Raw genomic sequence first — 18,017 nt, 5'->3', positions numbered from 1 at the left:
AATATAAAGAGCCCTAGAGAGGGCAATGTATTAAGCAGCATATTCCAAGATCTGTCCTGAAAGAAGAGTATGGAGAAGTTTCTTTATGATGAAATAATTTTAGAGATACCAATGTGTGTTTTCAATCCAAGATAGGTAGAATAATGGCCCTCCCAAATCGTTCCTGTGACTATGTTACCTCCTATTGCCAAAGGGACTTGGCAGATGTGATTAGGGCTCAGGACTGGGAGATGTGAAGGTTATTCTGCATTGTCTAGGTGAGTCCCATCTAATCTAGTCTAGTCCCATCATGAGCCTTTAAAAACAGAGAAAATTCCTTGACTATGATAGAGAAAGACATGAAACGAGGAAACCTGGCCAGGGAGAAGCTAGATCCCGGCATTGAGGATGAAAACGGGAAGCAAGAACCAGAGGGTGCCAGTGAAGCTTCTAGAAAACTGGCAAAAAAAGAAGCACATTCTTGCAGGGTGGTGGCAGTGCACTCCTTTAATACCAACACTTGGGAGACAGAGGCAGGTGGATCTCTGTGAATTCGAGGCCAGCCAGATGTACAGAGGGAGTTGGGTTTTTTTTTTTTTTTTTGGTTTTTAAAGACAGGGTTTCTCTGTGGCTTTGGAGACTGTCCTGGAACTAGCTCTGTAGACCGTCTGGTCTTGAACTCACAGAGATCTGCCTGCCTCTGCCTCTGCCCAGCCTATCAGGAGCACCTTATCATCATTTAACACTTGCTTTCTAGATGATGGTTAGGTGAGATAATGAACATAAGTCAGGCCCATTTTGTTGGGGCAGCACAGAGGACCACAAGGTGAGGCTGGAAACAGCCTGGACAGCAGTGACTGGAAAGGAGGTGGGATTCAAGCGCAGACACAGCAGCTCCTACAGAACTTTGTGCCCTCATCAGTAGACTGGACTGACTTTCCCTTCAGCCTCACTGACTTCTGAAGAGACATTTCCATAGCTTCCCTTTCTACTCCAGAGCCTAGTTGCAAGCTCCTCTATGCTTCTGTGCCCCCCACCTTTAATTTGCTTCTGGCCTGGGTATCAATGCACTGAAATTGCTGGTTTATTTGACCCTTTCACCGACCTCATCTTCTCCGTTCCAGCAATGGCTGGAACACAGAGGCTCTCCAGCTGAGCCTTTGTCTTATCCGATTTCCACTAAAAAGGTGTGAAGTGGGCTTTTCAAACCTCAGAGCCCACCCCCCAAGTGACACACCTCCTCCAATGGGATCACACCTCCTAATCCTTCCCACAGGGTTCCAAGTATTCAAATATATGAGCCCATGTCATTCAAACCCCCACAGGTCTTATCCAGCCTAACCAGATTTCATGTTCCAAGTAATTTTTACTCTCATTTCCCCCCTCTCCCTCCCTTTCTTCTTCACCTTCTTCTTCTTCTTCTTCTTCTTCTTCTTCTTCTTCTTCTTCTTCTTCTCTCTCTCTCTCTCTCTCTCTCTCTCTCTCTCTCTCTCTCTCTCTCTCTCGTGTGTTTGTGTGTGTGTGTGTGTGTGTGTGTGTGTGGTCATGGGGATTAGACACAGGGCCTGAATATATGCAAGACAAGTGCTTCCCACTGAGCCTCTAGAACCTCACCACCCTTAAAAGCAAGCAAACAAAACAGACAAAACAAACAAACAAACAAACAAACAAAAACAACCCACAACTTTTTGTTTTGAAATAAGGTCTTCCTTGAATGGTATTGAACAGACAGATCCTTGTATCTGACTTTTGAGTAGCTCAGATACAGGCTTGTACCAAGCCTGATCTTTAGCCTCGGGGAAACAAGCAAGAAACTTAGCCTTGTTGTATTCTGTGTTGTCTGGCTAGGCTGTGTGAAAGAACAGCGGTACACTTCCAGGATGGTTTAAAGGAAGTTGGTCGAAGTTGAGAAGCTGTGCTGGCTTGCCCGGGGTGGGGTGGGTGGGGTGGGGTGTGGGTGGGGGGTGGGTGGGGGGGTGCTGAACCAGTTCTGGTGTAAGAGATAAACTGAGAACTAGAATCTAACTTTTTTAAAAATTCAAGGGTTCGATGGGAAACAGCTGGGTGAGAGTGGCCTAAGGATCCCTGGACAAGTGTGTGACCTGGGGCAGACAGCAAGACCTAGGGGAACACGATCACTTGGTCTGAGCAAGCCAGAAGAGCCAGGCCAGACACATGTACTCAAAGACATAACACTCAAAACATCAAAGAAACCCTTGTTCTTATGGTGTCTCTCGCTGGATTCCAATATTTGCCTTAGAGCAGAAACTCAGAGCGTTTGAACCCACAGAGAATTCTTAGTGCCCCAATCTGCTGAAGCGCCTAAGAGCTCCTCAACCCCGGAACTACAACTCCCATGTGCTCAGCGCAGCGCGAGCCTTTAACCAAGGACAAACTACAATCCCCAGAATGCTTTGGGAGAGGGGGCGGCGAGGGACCGTTAAATTTGAAACTTGGCGGTTTCGGCGCGATGGGGCGTGAGGTGTCGCCTTTGGGACAGAGTTGCGTGCACGCTTTCGTCTAGGAGCACGGGAAGACAGTCTCCGCAACTCCAGGACCAGCTGAAGGTTGAGGAAGGAAGGCCAGATAGTCGACACCCGGGGGAAAAAGGTCTGCGGACGGGCGAGAGCAAGAACCGGGAATGCAGGATGGCGGCGGCCAGGAAGGAAGGGCTTGCAGCTAGGTGAGTACCGGAGTCAGGCTGCTGCAGCTGGGTGCTTGGTGGGTGAGGGGTGGATCGCAGAGGTCGGGAAAGGGCAGGCCCTCCCGAGCCCCTTTCCTGACAGCGTGGAGCCCTGCATCCAGCCGCCCGGCAAAACTGAGAGAGCTTGAAATTTGTCTTAAGATCTGAGTCTGCAACTTACTTTAGCTGTTTTGTTTGATCTTGAACATGCCTTATATGGGAGTCGTGTAGATAGTAATGCTGCTGTAAGTAACTACTTTCAATTAATAGGTGTTTAATTATGCCAGTAGCACAGGGATCTAAAAAGCAGAACATTTGCTGCTTTTCCTCATATACAAAAATATAGAGGTTTTCTAGGTTAAAACTTAATATGCATTTTAATTATGGAATCCATAATAGCTGGGTTATTGCCATGTCATAAGCTTTCATTCATGTAATAATTTTTATTGACCACCACATGAACACTGAAGGTGGACAATAAAAGACACAAAATTCCAGCCCTTGTGAAGCCTAAGTTCTAGGAATGAAATGGGGGAAACAATGAATAAGATACATTTAAAATCAGAAAAGCTACACAGAGAAACCCTGTCTCGAAAAAACAAAACAAACAAAAAAAAATAAAATCAGAAAAATCCGATAGCAGTCAGTATTAAAAGATATAACGCAAGAGATGACAGGAGCATTGGAGGTGGGATTTTGCGGCTGCTGAAAAGTTTGGATCTGAGGCTGTACTCACTTGCCCAGGATACACAAGGCCTAGGGTTTGTTCCCTAGCACTGACAGGGAAAAAAGATTTGAACAGAATCCTCACTGATGAGATGGTGTTTGGGTCAAAACTAGAACTAGTCATGGACATGGCTCTGCAGATAGAGTTGATTGCTACCAAGACCGAGAACCTCAGTTTGGTTCCTAGGACCCCCATATGGTGGAAGAACCAATTTTGAAAAGTTGTCCTCTGACCTCCACACACTTGCTGTCTGTTGTACACTCACATGACGCACGCGCGCGCACCCGCGCATACACACACACACAGACACGTAAATAAATCATTAATTTTAGAGAACTAGTCATGTTTGTATTGTAGAAATGTAGGAGGGGAAGCTGCTAGCTGGCATGGTCATTGTCACTGGGGCACCATGAACCTAGATAGTAGAAGGCATTGAGTATGGGGCTGGAGAAATGGTTCAGCCATGAGAGAGGCTGACAACCAAAATGTCAAGGTGAGTATGCAAGCACAGTAATGCCTGAGCTTTTCATTTGGTTGTAATGGAAAGCCTCAAGGATGTATTTTAGCAAAGCAATGATCTGACCTCCATTTAAGAGGGATTTATTAGTGTGCAGTGTTGATTGGATTAAAAACAAAAAAAAGATGGAGACCCACAGACCAGTGAAGACCTCATTGCACTAACCTAGGGAAGAGAGGGGGGTAGCTGAGAAAGACTGAAAACAATGGAGATGTTGAGAAGTGATAGATTTCTGGATTTTTTTTTTTTTTAAGATAGGGTTTCACAACACACTATGCAGCACTAGTTAGCCTCAAACTCTGCCTCCTAAGTGCTGGAACTAAAGGCTTGTGCCACCATACCTGGCTTCTATTTCTCTGTTCTATTTATTTATTTTTGGTTTTTCAAGACAGGATTTCCTTATGTAACCCTGACTGTCCTGGAACTCACTCTGTAGACCAGGCTGATCTCAAACTCAGAGAAAGCCACCTGCCTCTGCCTCCCAAGTGCTGAGATTCAAGGCATGCACCATTACTGCCCAACTTATTTCTGTTTTAAATTGAAAGTTAAAACATGGCATATTAGTCTGACTAACACAAATTTCAAATTACACCAGATTGTTCCATGTTAGACTTAAAACTGCTAGCTTTAAAAAAAAAAAAATCTGCGTTGCTAAATTTATGATACTTTTAAAAATTATTTTTTCCTGGCTTTAACTTTATTTGTATAATATTGTCAACAACGCCCTTGCCAAGTTCTCTCTTCTGTTAGGCATAAACTTGGAAACCAAGTGGTAGGCTCAGAAGCTGTAGAGAATAATAATGCTACCAGCGTTCCAACTCTCTGCATCCAATCCGAAGGTCACAGAAATTCACCTGTGTGAAGGTGGTGACACAGTCTGGTACTGTGTAACACTGTTGGTGTCAGGGTCACTTCTGTTCCTTGTTCACAGTGAAGCCATGTCCCTGGAGGGAGATGAGTGGGAGCTGAGTAAAGAAAATGTACAACCCTTACGACATGGTCGGATCATGTCTGCGCTTCAGGGAGCTTTGGCACAGCAGGAGTCAGCCTGTAACACTGCTCTTCAGCAGCAGAAAAGGTATGTGGTAGAACTATCAGGGTCCAACTTGTTGGTCCCAGCTGTGGTAGAGAGCATGGGTATGAAACTGTAGAAAGTCCTAAGGAATTCTCTGATTGTAAACTCTCTTTTAAAAAGATTTATTAATTTATTTAGTTTTTCAAGACAGGGTTTCTTTGTAGCACTGGCTGTCCTGGAACTCACTTTGTAGATCAGGCTGGCCTCAAACTCACAGAGATCCACTTGTCTGTGTCTCCCAAATGCTGGGATTAAAGGCATGTGCCACCATTGCCCGTTAATTGCAAGCTTTTTAATTGCATGAGATAGTGTTTATTTCAGGTTAAAATGTAATGTGTAACCATATTCACTGCGTTAGATCTTTGAAAGCAGTGTTTTCATGATTTTGCTGTAGAGGCATAGTGTTCTTTTCTTATTTTGGGTTTTTTTGTTTTGTTTTTGTTTTTTGAGACAGGGTTGCTCTGTAGCTCTGGCTGGCCTAGACCTTACTATGTAGTTCCAGTCTGGCTTTGAACTCAGAGAGATCTGTCTGCTTATGCCTCACAAGTGCTGGGATTCAGCATGTGCCCAGTGGTATTTTATTTATTCTTAATGCTTGTTCCTGGCGCCTGCATTGATCCTGTTCTTATTTCTCTACTTGTCTGATTGGTGTTGGACCCCTGATATGTGGGCCCAGTCTCTGGCCTCAGCTGTGCTTTCACAGCTACCATTGACAACTCTTGCCTTCTCAATGTCTTTTCCCTGTAACCTGTAGACAGTCTCAAGCTTGAGAAAATTCAGCTTATGATTTTATGTAGATGTGGAAATGATAATCATTCAATAGAAGCCATACTTTGAATTTTGATCTTTTCAAGGATGGAGGGATACAAAGTAGGACTGCTTTGAGATGCCTGGTGGTTGCAGAGAGGCGCGCTATCCAGTGACCCTGCATCTCTGAGAGGCTGAGCCATATACAATATGCTGTGTTGCTAAGTTGTGGTATCTGGCAGGATAGATGTATTTATTGCATTTTAACCTAGGGTATTTTCTTTTTCTCTTCCTTTTGAGTTTTATTTATTTATTTATTTATTTATTTATTGTGGTTGGACCTTTTTGTTGGGACCACCGGGTCCTCACTAATGACACAGAGACTTATTAATTATAAAAGCTCAGCTGTAGGTTAGGCTTGTTACTAACTAGCTCTTACAACTTTAACCCATTTCCATGGGTTCAATTACGTATTGTCACATGACTCGTGGCTTTACCTGTCCTTCAGTGTGTCTTGGTCCTGGCAACTCTGCCTTTCTTCTTCACAGTGTCCTGTGCCTGGCTGTTCTGTCTATACCTTCTGCCTAGCTAGTAGCCGTGGCCATTTAACTTTTTATTAAACCAGTAAGAAGGAAACTTGGCAAAGACATATCTTCACAGTGTACAAAAAGATTATTCCACAAGTATTTATTTATTTATTTATTTTGAGACAGACTATTTCTGTATAGCCCTGGCTGTCCTAGGAACTCACTCTGTAAACCAGGCTGGCTTCAAACTCACAGATCCTCCTGCCTTTGCCTCCTGAGTGCTGGAATTAAAGGCTTGTACCACCACTGCCAGGCTACCTAGGGTATTTTCAACTGTGACAGGTTTAACTGGATATAATTCTGTCATTGGATAACAAATCTCTTCACTCCCAAATGACCCTCCTTTTTCTACTTTCCCATTTTGGTTAATGTTACAAAAACTCATCTGAAGGACTCTTAATTCATTGCTCTCTGATTTCCCTTTTGTAGAGATAGACACTATTTTCTTTTCGTGTGTGTGTGTGTGTGTGTGTGTGTGTGTGTGTGTGTGTGTGTGTGTGTGTACACAAGTTCCCAAGGAGGTCAGAAAGGGCTTTTATCCCTGGGAGCTGGAGTTGTAGGCTGATGTGAGCTGCCCAGCACGTCTGCTCTGTACCCCTGAGCCATGTCTTCAGCCCTTTCATCATTTCTGGGATTGGTCCAGGGCCTCCTGAATATCAAGCATACATATTACCATTGAGTCATTCCCACCTCCCATTTCTTTTGAGTATAATGTAGGTAAGTGAATACTCAGACTTTTAAGAATGCTAGTCAAGCCAGTCAAGCAGTGCATTTCGTCATTACCCTGACTATAGGATACTCTCCCCTCCCTCCCTCCTTCCCTCCCTCTCCCTCCCTCTCTCTCTCTCTCTCTCTCTCTCTCTCTCTCTCTCTCTCTCTCTCTCTCTCCCCCTCTCTGTGAAGCATCCACTGATTAGGTTTCTGTCAAAATAAGCCACTTTGCCTGTTCTGGAGTTTCGTTGTTTGTTTGGGGCAGGGCCTTGCTCTGCAGCCTAGACTGACTTTAGCTTGTGGTCAGCTCCTGCAGTCTCCCAGGTGATAGACTTGCAGGTGTGTGTCAGCACATCCAGCTTATTGTAGAATTTTATATAAATAAAATGGTTGTTTGTTTGTTTCTTTGTTTATTTATTACTCTTTTGGTTCTTTACTCTTTGGGGGCCACTACCCAGCTCCCCAATGATCACACATGGAGATTTATTCTTTTGTACAAATGCCTGGCTTTAGCTTGACTTGTTTCTAGCCAGCTTTTCTTAATTATCTGTCTACCTTTTGCCTCTGGGCTTTATCTTTCTCTATTCTATATACCTTTACTTTTTACTCACTCATGGCTTGCTGGGTGGCTGGGTAGCTGGCTCCTGATGCCCTCCTCTCCTCCTCTTCTCTGCTCCTTGATTTAGCCCTCTATTTATTCTCTCTGCCTGCAGCCTCGCCTACTTCTCTCTCCTGCTAGCTATTGGCCAGTCAGCTCTTTATTAGACCATTCAGGTGTTTTAGGCAGATAAATTAACACAGCTTTACAGAGTTAAACAAATTCGACATAAAAGAATACAACACATCTTTGCATCATTAAAACAAATATTCCACAGCATAAACGAATGTAATACATCTTCAAAGAATATTCCACAACATAGAATCATATGGGTCTTTCATTTAATGTAATTTTGAATACTTTTTCATGTTGCATATATCAGTAGACTATCCCTTTTTACAGCCAAGTAAGTGCTGTGTTTAATATTCACCAGTTGTTGGACATTTTGGTTCAATTTGTGCTTTTTAAATCAAGCCATTGTGGATATTTGACAAAGCTTTTTTCATATAAAATCCTCACCCCACCCCCTTGGAATGGAATTGTTGGATCACAGATTATCTTAAACCCAGGACCACAAAGGCAGGTGATCTACTGGAAAAATTCCTCTTTGATATATTATGGTTGCTTCCTAGTTCCTACCCCGATTTTCACTTCTTAAAACCTTTACTGGAGCCCTCCTGGCCGTTTGAAACAACAACAACAACAAAATGTAACAATTATCCAAATTATTCTATTATTAATAAAAACTTGGGAGTCAGACAGTTGGAATGAACCTGGTAGATCCAAAAATTGACAGAAAACAGCCCAACTGACCCTCTTCTGTGCTTTTCTAAGATAGAGAAAGGCCCACAAAACTCCTAAGCCCCCGCTTCCTTCCTCCCTGTGTCTCTCTCTCCCCATCTGAGTCCGCCAAAAAAACAAACAAACAAAAACTCTATAGTTTATTCTGTTCAGATGAGCATGGACTCTGTTCTCTGACTCAAGGTTCAGTTTATTGACAGCTTTTGGGGACAGCGAACAAATCTCCCTCCCTCCCTCCCTTCCTTTCTTTCGTTGTTGTTGTTTTTCCAGACAGGGTTTCTCTGGTAACAGTCCTGGCTGTCCTGGAACTCGCTTTGTAGTCCAGGCTGGCCTCAAACTCACAGAGATCCTCCTGCCTCTGCCTCCCAATTGCTGGGATTAAAGGAGTGCGCCACCACTGCCCATTTTCCTGTCTCTGCTTGTTTGTTGTGTTTTGTGGTGGTGGTGGTGGTGGTGGTGGTGTGTGTGTGTGTATGACCTACTGAGTTGAATGAGGGTTGCTTGCTTGCATGAACTGTGGGGTACTGGATCATGGGTAACCTAACAGTGACTACCCCTGAAAGCAATGACTTGACCCTGCAGCACCCATTAACTGCCAGTGGCACCTCAGGGAGGAGTGGGGACCCATGAGCCTTCCCATGCAGGGTTGAATGTCACTGGACCTCATCTTAGTTTAACTTTTTTTTTTTTCTTGAATCTATTTATTTATTACATGTGTGGAGGTCAAAAGACAACTTGCAGGAGTCTGTTCTTTTCTTCTATCATGCGGGTTCTAGGAACCCAATTCATGTCCTCAGGCGCAGCAGTGAGTGCGCTTACCCACTGCGCATCTCTGGCCAGTGGGCTCTTCCTCGTTTGTGTGTTGTGCAAACAACCACAGCTGCTGTGCATTGTGGGTGCCCTAGCCCGGTCATGTCCAGGAAACTGTGTTTTATGCTGCTTTCCTCCAGCCTCCGTCTCTTAGAATCTTGCCACCCCCTCTTCCATGCTGTCCTGGAGCCTGGGAGGGGGTGATGTAGATATCCCCCCAATTAGTCACTGATTCTTAGCACTTTGATCAGTTAGGAATCTACCTTTACTGTGTTCTGCCACAAAACAAGTGTCACTAATCAAGGCTGATACATGTTCCCTCTTGGGCACCTATACTTACATGCATATACCCACACAGACACAAACACAATTAAAGATAAATCTTTAAAAATATAAACAAACCGAATAGGAAGTATTATGATCTCATTTTACATGTGAAGAAACTGAAAACAGAGAAGTAACTATTGTTGTCTAAACTAATGACTGATAGAGCTGGGTTTGTTTTACTTTTAGTAAGCTCTCATGGAGCAGCCCTGGCTGGCCTGGAACTCACTAAGTAAATCAAGTTAGCTCAAACTCAAAGACATCTCCATGCCGCTGCCTTGAGTGCTGGGATTAGAGGAGAGGCTTAGAATATTAATTATTTCTATTCTTTTTATGTGTTTATTTAAGTTTTTTAAATTAGTTTTAATTGAGTATATGTATATGTGGGTATGTGCATGTGGGTACAGGTGCTTGCTAAGGCCAGAGGCATCAGGTCTCTGTAACCTGGAGTTCAAGGTGATTGTGATAAACCCTATTTGTGTGCTCTGAAAGATTCTATTTTTGGAAGGGTGGGACTGGAGAAAAGTAACAGACAGCACTCTTAACTGCTGAGTCAGCTCTCTAGCCTAAACAGTATTCCATAATTGATTTGGTGTGATTTTGCCCTTTTCTGTTTTGAGCTGGCAACTGAATCTAGGGTCTTGAGCACTGTACCACTGAGCTAAATCCCAATCTTTCTTTTTTTTTCTATTTAATAAATTCTCAAACTCTAGTATAGTTGTTTAGATCAGTTTGAAGCACTTGAGTGACGAGAAGTGAGTGAGGCCTGCCCCAGCTGTCATCAGAGCTGCGCGTGCTAACATGGTCTGTTTCAATCCTAGGGCTTTCGAATCTGAAATTCGATTTTACTCTGGAAATGACCCCCTGGATGTTTGGGACAGGTGAGTACTGTGTATGGAGGGAACACCAGACACATTCACAGACAAATCTTCTGGGCCTTGTTTCTCAAGTTGAGGGTATGGAGTGGTAAAGAGAGCAGAAAGTGGTGTCTTGGTGGCACAGACTTCCAGAATAGCCACAGTGGTTTTCTGAGGTGTTTGTTTTGCAGGGCTGTGCATAGAGCCCAGGATTTTACACATGCCAAGGAAGGGCTGTGCTACTTAGTTAAACTGTAGTTGCCCTCAGGTGTTTAAGTTGTGGTATGACACAGCTTTGAGGTGCATCTTTCTATTGTTTTCCCAGAATATCTGTTGCAAGTACTTCAAGAGTCTGAGAGACAGAGGCTTAGGATATTGTCACTGAGGACTTCTAAAGAAACATACTTTGAATATGTGAAATATTTTCTGTTGAAAAATCCAGAATAGAGGGCTAGAACAGTGGCTCATTTGTTAAGAGCCCTGGCTGCACTTCCAAAGAATTGAGTTAGATTCCCAGTTCTCCCATGGCAGCTTACAACCCTGTGTAACTCTCTGACGCCTTCTTCTGGTTTCTGATGGCACTGCACACATGTGGTACAGAGACAGGCAGACAAAACCCATATACACAAATAATAAAATAAGCAAATCCAGAATGGGTTAGGTGTGGTTGCACATGCCTTTAATCCCAGGAGGCAGAGGTAGGCAGATCTCTTTGAGTTGAGTGCAGCCTGGTCCACATAGTTGAGTACAAGCCAGCTAGGGCTACATAAGACTCTGTCTCAAAACAGCAAAAAACCCATTCAGAATAAGACTTAGAGCTAGAGCAAAAGTTTACATCAATTCAAAATGTATTCTTTTCCTTCTCCTGTTCAGGTATATTAACTGGACAGAGCAGAACTATCCTCAAGGGGGGAAGGAGAGTAACATGTCAACGTTACTAGAGCGCGCTATAGAGGCCCTACAGGGAGAGAAGCGTTATTATAGTGACCCCCGCTTTCTCAGTCTTTGGCTCAAATTGGTAAGTGTCATCTGAATTCAAATAGCAAACCAGCTTTTTCCTGTGGAGGTATTAAGAGTAAACATTTGGAAACTTCAGCAGCCATTTGAACATTATATGCATGGTGATACATTAATCTGTACACTTGAGAGGCTGAGGCTGGAGGATCACAAGTTTGATGCCATTCTGGGCTACATAGTCAGATCCTGTCTTATAAAACTAACTAAAAGCCTTGAAAAAGCAAAGCAGATGTTAAGATTGGTAAAAGATCTAAAAGTACCATCATTTTTTAGTAGCGTCTATGTTTATTGTTTACAAGACTTTGTTCATTTTTATTGTATGTGTATAAGTAATTTCCTGCATGTATGTACATTTGTCCTTGGGGAACATTGGATCCCCTTGGAACTAGAGTTACAGGTGTTTGTGAGCTCCCCTGTTGGTACTGGAAACTGAACCTGGGTCCTCTGCAAGAGCAAATCCACTTAACCATTGAGCCCACTCTGCAGCCCACCTTCTGTGTTCAGTGAATACCCTAAATCCAGACCTGTTAGTATAGGCCTGCAATCCAACTACTTGGGAGGCTGAGGCAGGAGGATCACAGAGCGAAGGCCTGCCTGGACAATGTAATGTATTCAAGGCCAGCCCCGGGAAATCTCTCAAAATACAGTAAGTAAGAGAGGAATGGGGATTCCCTTAATAGGGCGGCACTTTCCTAGTGGTGCACAGTGCCAGGTTCAAATCCCAGTAGCAGTGAAAGATAGCAGTTCACGCTATGTTATGTTTAAACACACATAACACACACACTTGTACACACACATGCACACAAGCTCCTATACACACACACACACACACACACACACACACACACACACAGGCTCCTACGTACACACATGCACACACCTGCCTCTGCCTCCCAAGTGCTGGAATTAAAGGAATTAAAGGTGTGTGCTACCTTTTGTCTTTTTATTTATGTAGTGTCTTAAATGTTCTTATTCAATGTTCTTATTCAACACTGAGTAGTTTGACCTTTACTGGCTATGCCATATGCGAGAGGATAGGTCTCTCAGAAAGCTGCATATATTAAATTGTTGTTAAGCTTTATTTGTGCGTTGGCAGAACCACAAATGGATCTTAAACTGACATCACACTCAAAGTGAGTTTTCCTAAAGCACCATCATGAGAAAACATCACTAATTTAAAGAAACCATTGTTTACTGAATTAAGTTATGCAAACTTAAACTATGAAACAATTGTTTTTGTTAAAAGTGTAAATGGAAGCTGGACAGAATACTGCAAGTCTGTAATTACACTACTCAAAAGTTGGAAGCAATAGGATTCTTAAAATTTTGAGGCTAGCTTGGTCTAATAGGGCGTTCCAAGCCAGCTAGAGATACATGGCCCAACCCTAACTTCAAAACCCAAAATAAACTAAATTTTAGATGGAATGTTTGATTTACTCTACATTTATCAAATAAAAAATTTTAAGTGGAGTATTTGATATATTCCAGACTAGTCTCATAAAACCCTGGCTAGAGATGAGGATGTTTGTAGGTAACAATGCTTGCCACCTTTGTGAAACCTGTTTTATTATAGAAGCTAAGTTTGATGAGTTGAGTGTACATGTAGCAAAGTCATCAGAAAAGGCCGCATATGTTAAATTGTCACAGGGAAGGAGAGGAAGACATAGAAGGACCTGAATCTGGTATTGCAGATTAGGAACAGATAAAACATTCCAGCAAAGTTTGTGACTTACTCAGTTTTAGCATTTTAAATTATATATTCCTCTTAGAAAGCAACTGATTATTTTTAGCATAATTTGACCTCTAGGGGATTATTTCTTTGTTTCCTGTGTGTTAATGTGTATTTTTACAAAAATGAGCCATCTCCGCAGCCTGCTGCAGTTATTTTTAAATGGATGCATAGTGTTGCATCTAGTTGACATTCTCTAATTTGTTAACCAATTTTTCTGTATTTAAGCAACTTCTACTTTTGTTCAGTTATAAATACAATTTTAAAAATCTCTTCATGCATTTTACATTTGTCCCTTAAACTCCTAGAGGGACTAGAAAGGTGGCTTGGTTTGTAGAGTGCTTGCTGTACAAGCAGAAGGACCCGAGTCCTGATCCCAGCACCCATGTAAAGCATCCTGGAGCCTGGTGGCTCCAGGTTGAGGGAGAGACTGTGACAAAAGATAAGATAGTTATGGAGGCAGACGCCTGTCTCTGACCCCCATGTGTGCCTATACACAGAACACATACAGCTATATATGTGCTGTACATCAGAAAACATACAGCACCAGGAAGAGGGAGAGAGAGACTGACACAGATACAGGTGTGGGCACAGTCTCACTCATAGCCCAGGCTGGCCTGCACTCAACTATTTAGACTACGATGGCCTTGAATCCTAGCAATCCTGCTGTTTTTTCCCTCTCAAGTACTAGCATTCACTGAGCAGTCATGGAAGCATGGGATGTGAAGCATGTTGTAATGGCTCTGGCTACGTGGCTGTCAGGCTTGCGTAGTCCGTGGATGTACCTCTCTACTCATACTTTTAACTGCGCCCCTAATCTGTCAGCACAGAGAACCTGGTTGCCAACTGCCTGAGGTGCTGCTGCCTTGTTCCCAGTTGTCAGTATTCTTTGGGTATTTTCCCCATAGAAGGGTCCTGACTCACCCCAGGTCATGTCCCTTTCCTGGGGCCTGTATCCTTGAGCTGCTTTGGGTGGAGATGGAAAGGCCAGGCCTTAACTAGCAAAACCCCTTTAGGTCATCCTAGCCCTTGAGCTCTCCCCATGGGTTGTACTTCCTGTCCTCCTGTCCCCTTCTTAGGTGTTGATCCCTAAACAGTCCTCCTACTTTCCTACACTGTGTGCTTTCAACAAGACTGACTCACAGCAGTTTGCTGTGATGCTCTGATGGTGCAGGCTTAACTCTGATGATCTGGATTCTTTTCTAGTAGTTTAGTGGTGTCACTGACTGTACTGTAATATCAGTCACAATAATACAAACTGTGGAGGTTTACTATTTATTCGGAATGGGAATTAACTACCTATTCTTTTTTTTTTTAAATTTTAGAAGCACTCTTATTTACATATCCATTCCCCCATTCCCTTGTCCTCCCATCCGCCCATGCTCCCGACCAACTCCCCAGCCCACCCCTCCCCCTCCCCAGGGATAGTGAGGCCCTCCATGGGGAACCGTCAAAAACTACCTATTCTAACTATTGATTTTATGTGTTAAATGAGATTGAATTACTGCTTAACAAAAATTTGAGGCCAGATGTGGTGGTTCTGTTGGTAATGCTAGCACTTGAGAGGCAGAAGCAAGGGGATTACCAAATAATGTTCAAGGATATCCTAGTCCAAATGATGAGTTCTAGGCCAGCCTGGGCTATGAGTGAGACCTTGTCCCCAAAAGTTAATTAATTAATTAATACTATATATATGTGTGTATATATATAGTATATATAATACAGTGAAATACATTTTTCTTATGGCCCAGGAAATGTAGAAATATGTTAAAACAATCTTCAGTATGGAATTTTTATTTTTCCTCTTTTGCTGTTAAAATTTTCTTCACTATACCTGATTACATAGTTCCTTAAATACAGCCTTGAGCAAATCTTGCCTTTGCTTTTAACTCTCTCAGCACAGAATATATTTACCATCAGGGAGAAGCAAATCAATTGGATTTGCATTTAACACCTGTCACAGCTTTACTCCAGATTCCCCATCTTGCCCTGCCCTGGTAGAGTCTGTTTTTGTCTTCACTTATGCCAGACATAAAGGGAATACCATATGCTTCCATTCTATATCTGCTGAAAGTCCAGTTCCCTTTCCCATCGGTTAACTGTCACCTGTGTGAAGCATTTGCTTCCTTTCCCTTTTTCTTGCAAACTGATCTCTTACTCTAGTCCCTTTCTTGGGTCTTTATTCCAGTATTTTTTTATTTTATTTTATTTATTTATTATGTATGCAACATTCTGCTTCCATGCATATCTGCACACCAGAAGAGGGCACCAGATCTCATAACGGATGGTTGTGAGCCATCATGTGGTTGCTGGGAATTGAACTCAGGTCCTCTGGAAGAGCAGCCAGTGCTCTTAACCTCTGAGCCATCTCTCCAGCCCTATTCCAGTATATTTTAATACTGGGATAATTATGGTATAAAAATAATATAATTAAATTATAAGGTAAGGTACATATTCCTCAGTGCAGGAGTTGTGCATGTAGTTTCCCTAGTGGTTATTTGGCACACAACAGGCATTGACAAGTGAAGGAAACTGACCGACTGTTATCACTCTTACTATGTTACAGGGGCATCTGTGCAATGAGCCCTTGGATTTGTACAGCTATTTACACAGCCAGGGGATTGGCGTCTCCCTTGCCCAGTTCTACATTTCATGGGCTGAAGAATATGAAGCCAGAGAAAACTTCAAGAGAGCAGATGCAGTGTTCCAGGAAGGGATTGAACGCAAGGCGGAGCCCCTTGAAAGACTGCAGTCCCAGCATAGGTAGTGGGCTTCCCCTGGAGCCTGTCATAACCCTTATTGTTGTCTTAGGCAACTGAATTCCAGAAGTCACAAATTCTTTCTCATCTAATGGCAATGGTTGTTCCAATGTTAGTTCAGCCTTAAGCCCTTTATGGTGCTGTCTCCTGCATGTACTGCTGGGCCAATGTGAGACCAGTGGATGGGGTCATAGTTCATTCTGTGTCCATAGCTAAGGAGTGAGCTCAGGGGAGTTGGGAGTTCCCAATCTTCAGTGTGTTCCTCTCCAGTATTCTTCTAATAGTTTTTGGCCCTCAGAATCCCCTGTTCCCGTTCCTTTGGACAGAAAGATAGGGTTTCTCAAGGAGTTGTAGGCTTCCCAAATTACTGTACCAGGAGGTCAAAGCACAGGAGAAAACAGAAGAAACAAAACAGAAAACAGCCCAGTGCAGGGTGTCTAAGCTCCACGCCTCCTCTGGTCCTTGCTTTTGTTAACCCTCCAGAGTCATGGGTTTGGTTTCTGTTTTTATGTTTTAGAGTTTTAAATTGAAACGGTGGAAAGAGAGGCTGCAGTGCTTGTGCTGTGTCCTAGTGAGCACCTACAATCTATTTGCTTTTTTGTTCTTCCAATATACTTTAAGATTGTAGCAGTAACCGTAGAGTTTTGTTTTTGAATTTCTGCCAGCTGTACTAAAGTAAGATGTCATGCTGTATGTAAACATGTGTAAGAAAAAAGTGTGTATGTGGGTAGATGCGTCAGGATATTATTGGTGGGTCTAGGTGAAGGGCATTTGGGTATTCATTCACTCTTTACACAATTCTGCAATTTTTATTTTTAATTTTATAATACAAGTTGCTGAGAAACTGTGAATTTTATCAATTTTCTAGTCTTAGCTGATGCTCAGGTCTACCTGATGAGGATTTTTAGAAATTTTCAACGGGTCAAACTGGAACATTTTAACGGACCCTGAGTCATCCTAGCCTGGATACCCTTATGTCTTGAGTTGCTGTCCCTATTCCTAGAGAACAAATTTCCTGGGGACAATTGTGTTCTGTTTTCTCTAGTCTGTTTTTGTTGTGTGAGAACTGGTCACTTCAGTTAAAAGCCGATCATCCTTTGTCATGTTTCAGACAATTCCAGGCTCGAGTATCTCGACAAGCTCTCTTGGCACTTGAGAATGAAGAGGAGGAGGAGGTCTTGGGGTCTTCTGTACCACAGAGAAGCACACTAGCTGAGCTGAAGAGCAGAGGGAAAAAGATGGCCAAAGTACCCATCAGCCGTGTCGGAGGTGCCCTGAAGGGTGAGCTTGCTGTGTTATTTTGGAGCGCCCGTACTCTCTTGTGGTGGGCATATTATGTAAGAAGGCAATACCTAAGTATATATGTGGACACTGCCCTAGTTTTCTGAATACTAGGTAGCAAAAAGAAAAGCCAAAAGAAATCTAATGTCACAGAATGCAGGAAAGCCAAAGGTGGCAATTTTGTGTTGTAACTGAGTAAACCTGATATTTGAGATGTGTCATTTTCTAAGCGTTGTTTTTGAAAGAAGGTATGTAGTAATATAGTAGATATTATTGAAATAAAGCTTAAATGCATTAAAGCCTACAGAATATTATCAATGTAGTTAAGAATATCATTTTTGCTGGGCAGTGGCAGTGCATTGCCTTTAATCCCAGCACTTGGGAGGCACTAGGATCTCTTGAGTTCGAGGCCAGCCTGGTCGATAGAGGGAGTTTCAGGGCAGCTGCAGCTGCCCGAGCTACACAGAGAAACCCTGTATTAAAACAAAACAAAAACTAACCAACTAAACAAACAAAAATATTAGGCAGTGTTACAACGATGACTGAAAGAAGTTATAGGACTTCTTTTTTTTTTTTTTTTTTTAAGTTATGAATGGGTGTGGGCCCTGTGCAGTGGTGGACTTTTTTAATATAGTGCTTGGGAGACAGAGACAAGCAGATCTGAGTGTGAGACCAGCTTAGTCTACATAGTGAGTTCCAAGCCACCCAGGGCTTAAAGTGAGACCCTGTCTCAAAAATTAAACCAGAAGTGGGGACTGGAGAAAGGCTCAGGGGTTCAGAGCACTTGCTGTTCTTCCTGAGGACCTGCGTTCTGT

The 18,017-nt window shown here is 42.9% G+C and overlaps 1 protein-coding gene across 2 annotated transcripts in view; it reads left to right on the top strand.

Moving 5' to 3' along the window:
• Nucleotides 1-2,416: 2,416 nt before the first annotated feature.
• The window catches only part of LOC100754771 (mitotic checkpoint serine/threonine-protein kinase BUB1 beta), a 48,524-nt gene continuing 32,923 nt past the window's right edge, over nt 2,417-18,017 (top strand). For both annotated transcript variants that reach the window (XM_027422205.2, XM_027422204.2), the window contains exons 1-6: nt 2,417-2,662; nt 4,838-4,984; nt 10,381-10,440; nt 11,290-11,434; nt 15,729-15,925; nt 17,033-17,202. In XM_027422205.2, coding sequence (XP_027278006.1) covers nt 2,628-2,662; nt 4,838-4,984; nt 10,381-10,440; nt 11,290-11,434; nt 15,729-15,925; nt 17,033-17,202 — 754 coding nt within the window. In that variant the 5' untranslated portion in view covers nt 2,417-2,627. The remainder of the gene's footprint in view (nt 2,663-4,837; nt 4,985-10,380; nt 10,441-11,289; nt 11,435-15,728; nt 15,926-17,032; nt 17,203-18,017) is intronic.

The sequence above is a fragment of the Cricetulus griseus genome, chromosome 6 (genome assembly GCF_003668045.3).
Source record: "Cricetulus griseus strain 17A/GY chromosome 6, alternate assembly CriGri-PICRH-1.0, whole genome shotgun sequence".
Taxonomy (NCBI): Eukaryota; Metazoa; Chordata; class Mammalia; order Rodentia; family Cricetidae; genus Cricetulus; species Cricetulus griseus.
This window is presented reverse-complemented; position numbering and strand designations above follow the sequence as displayed.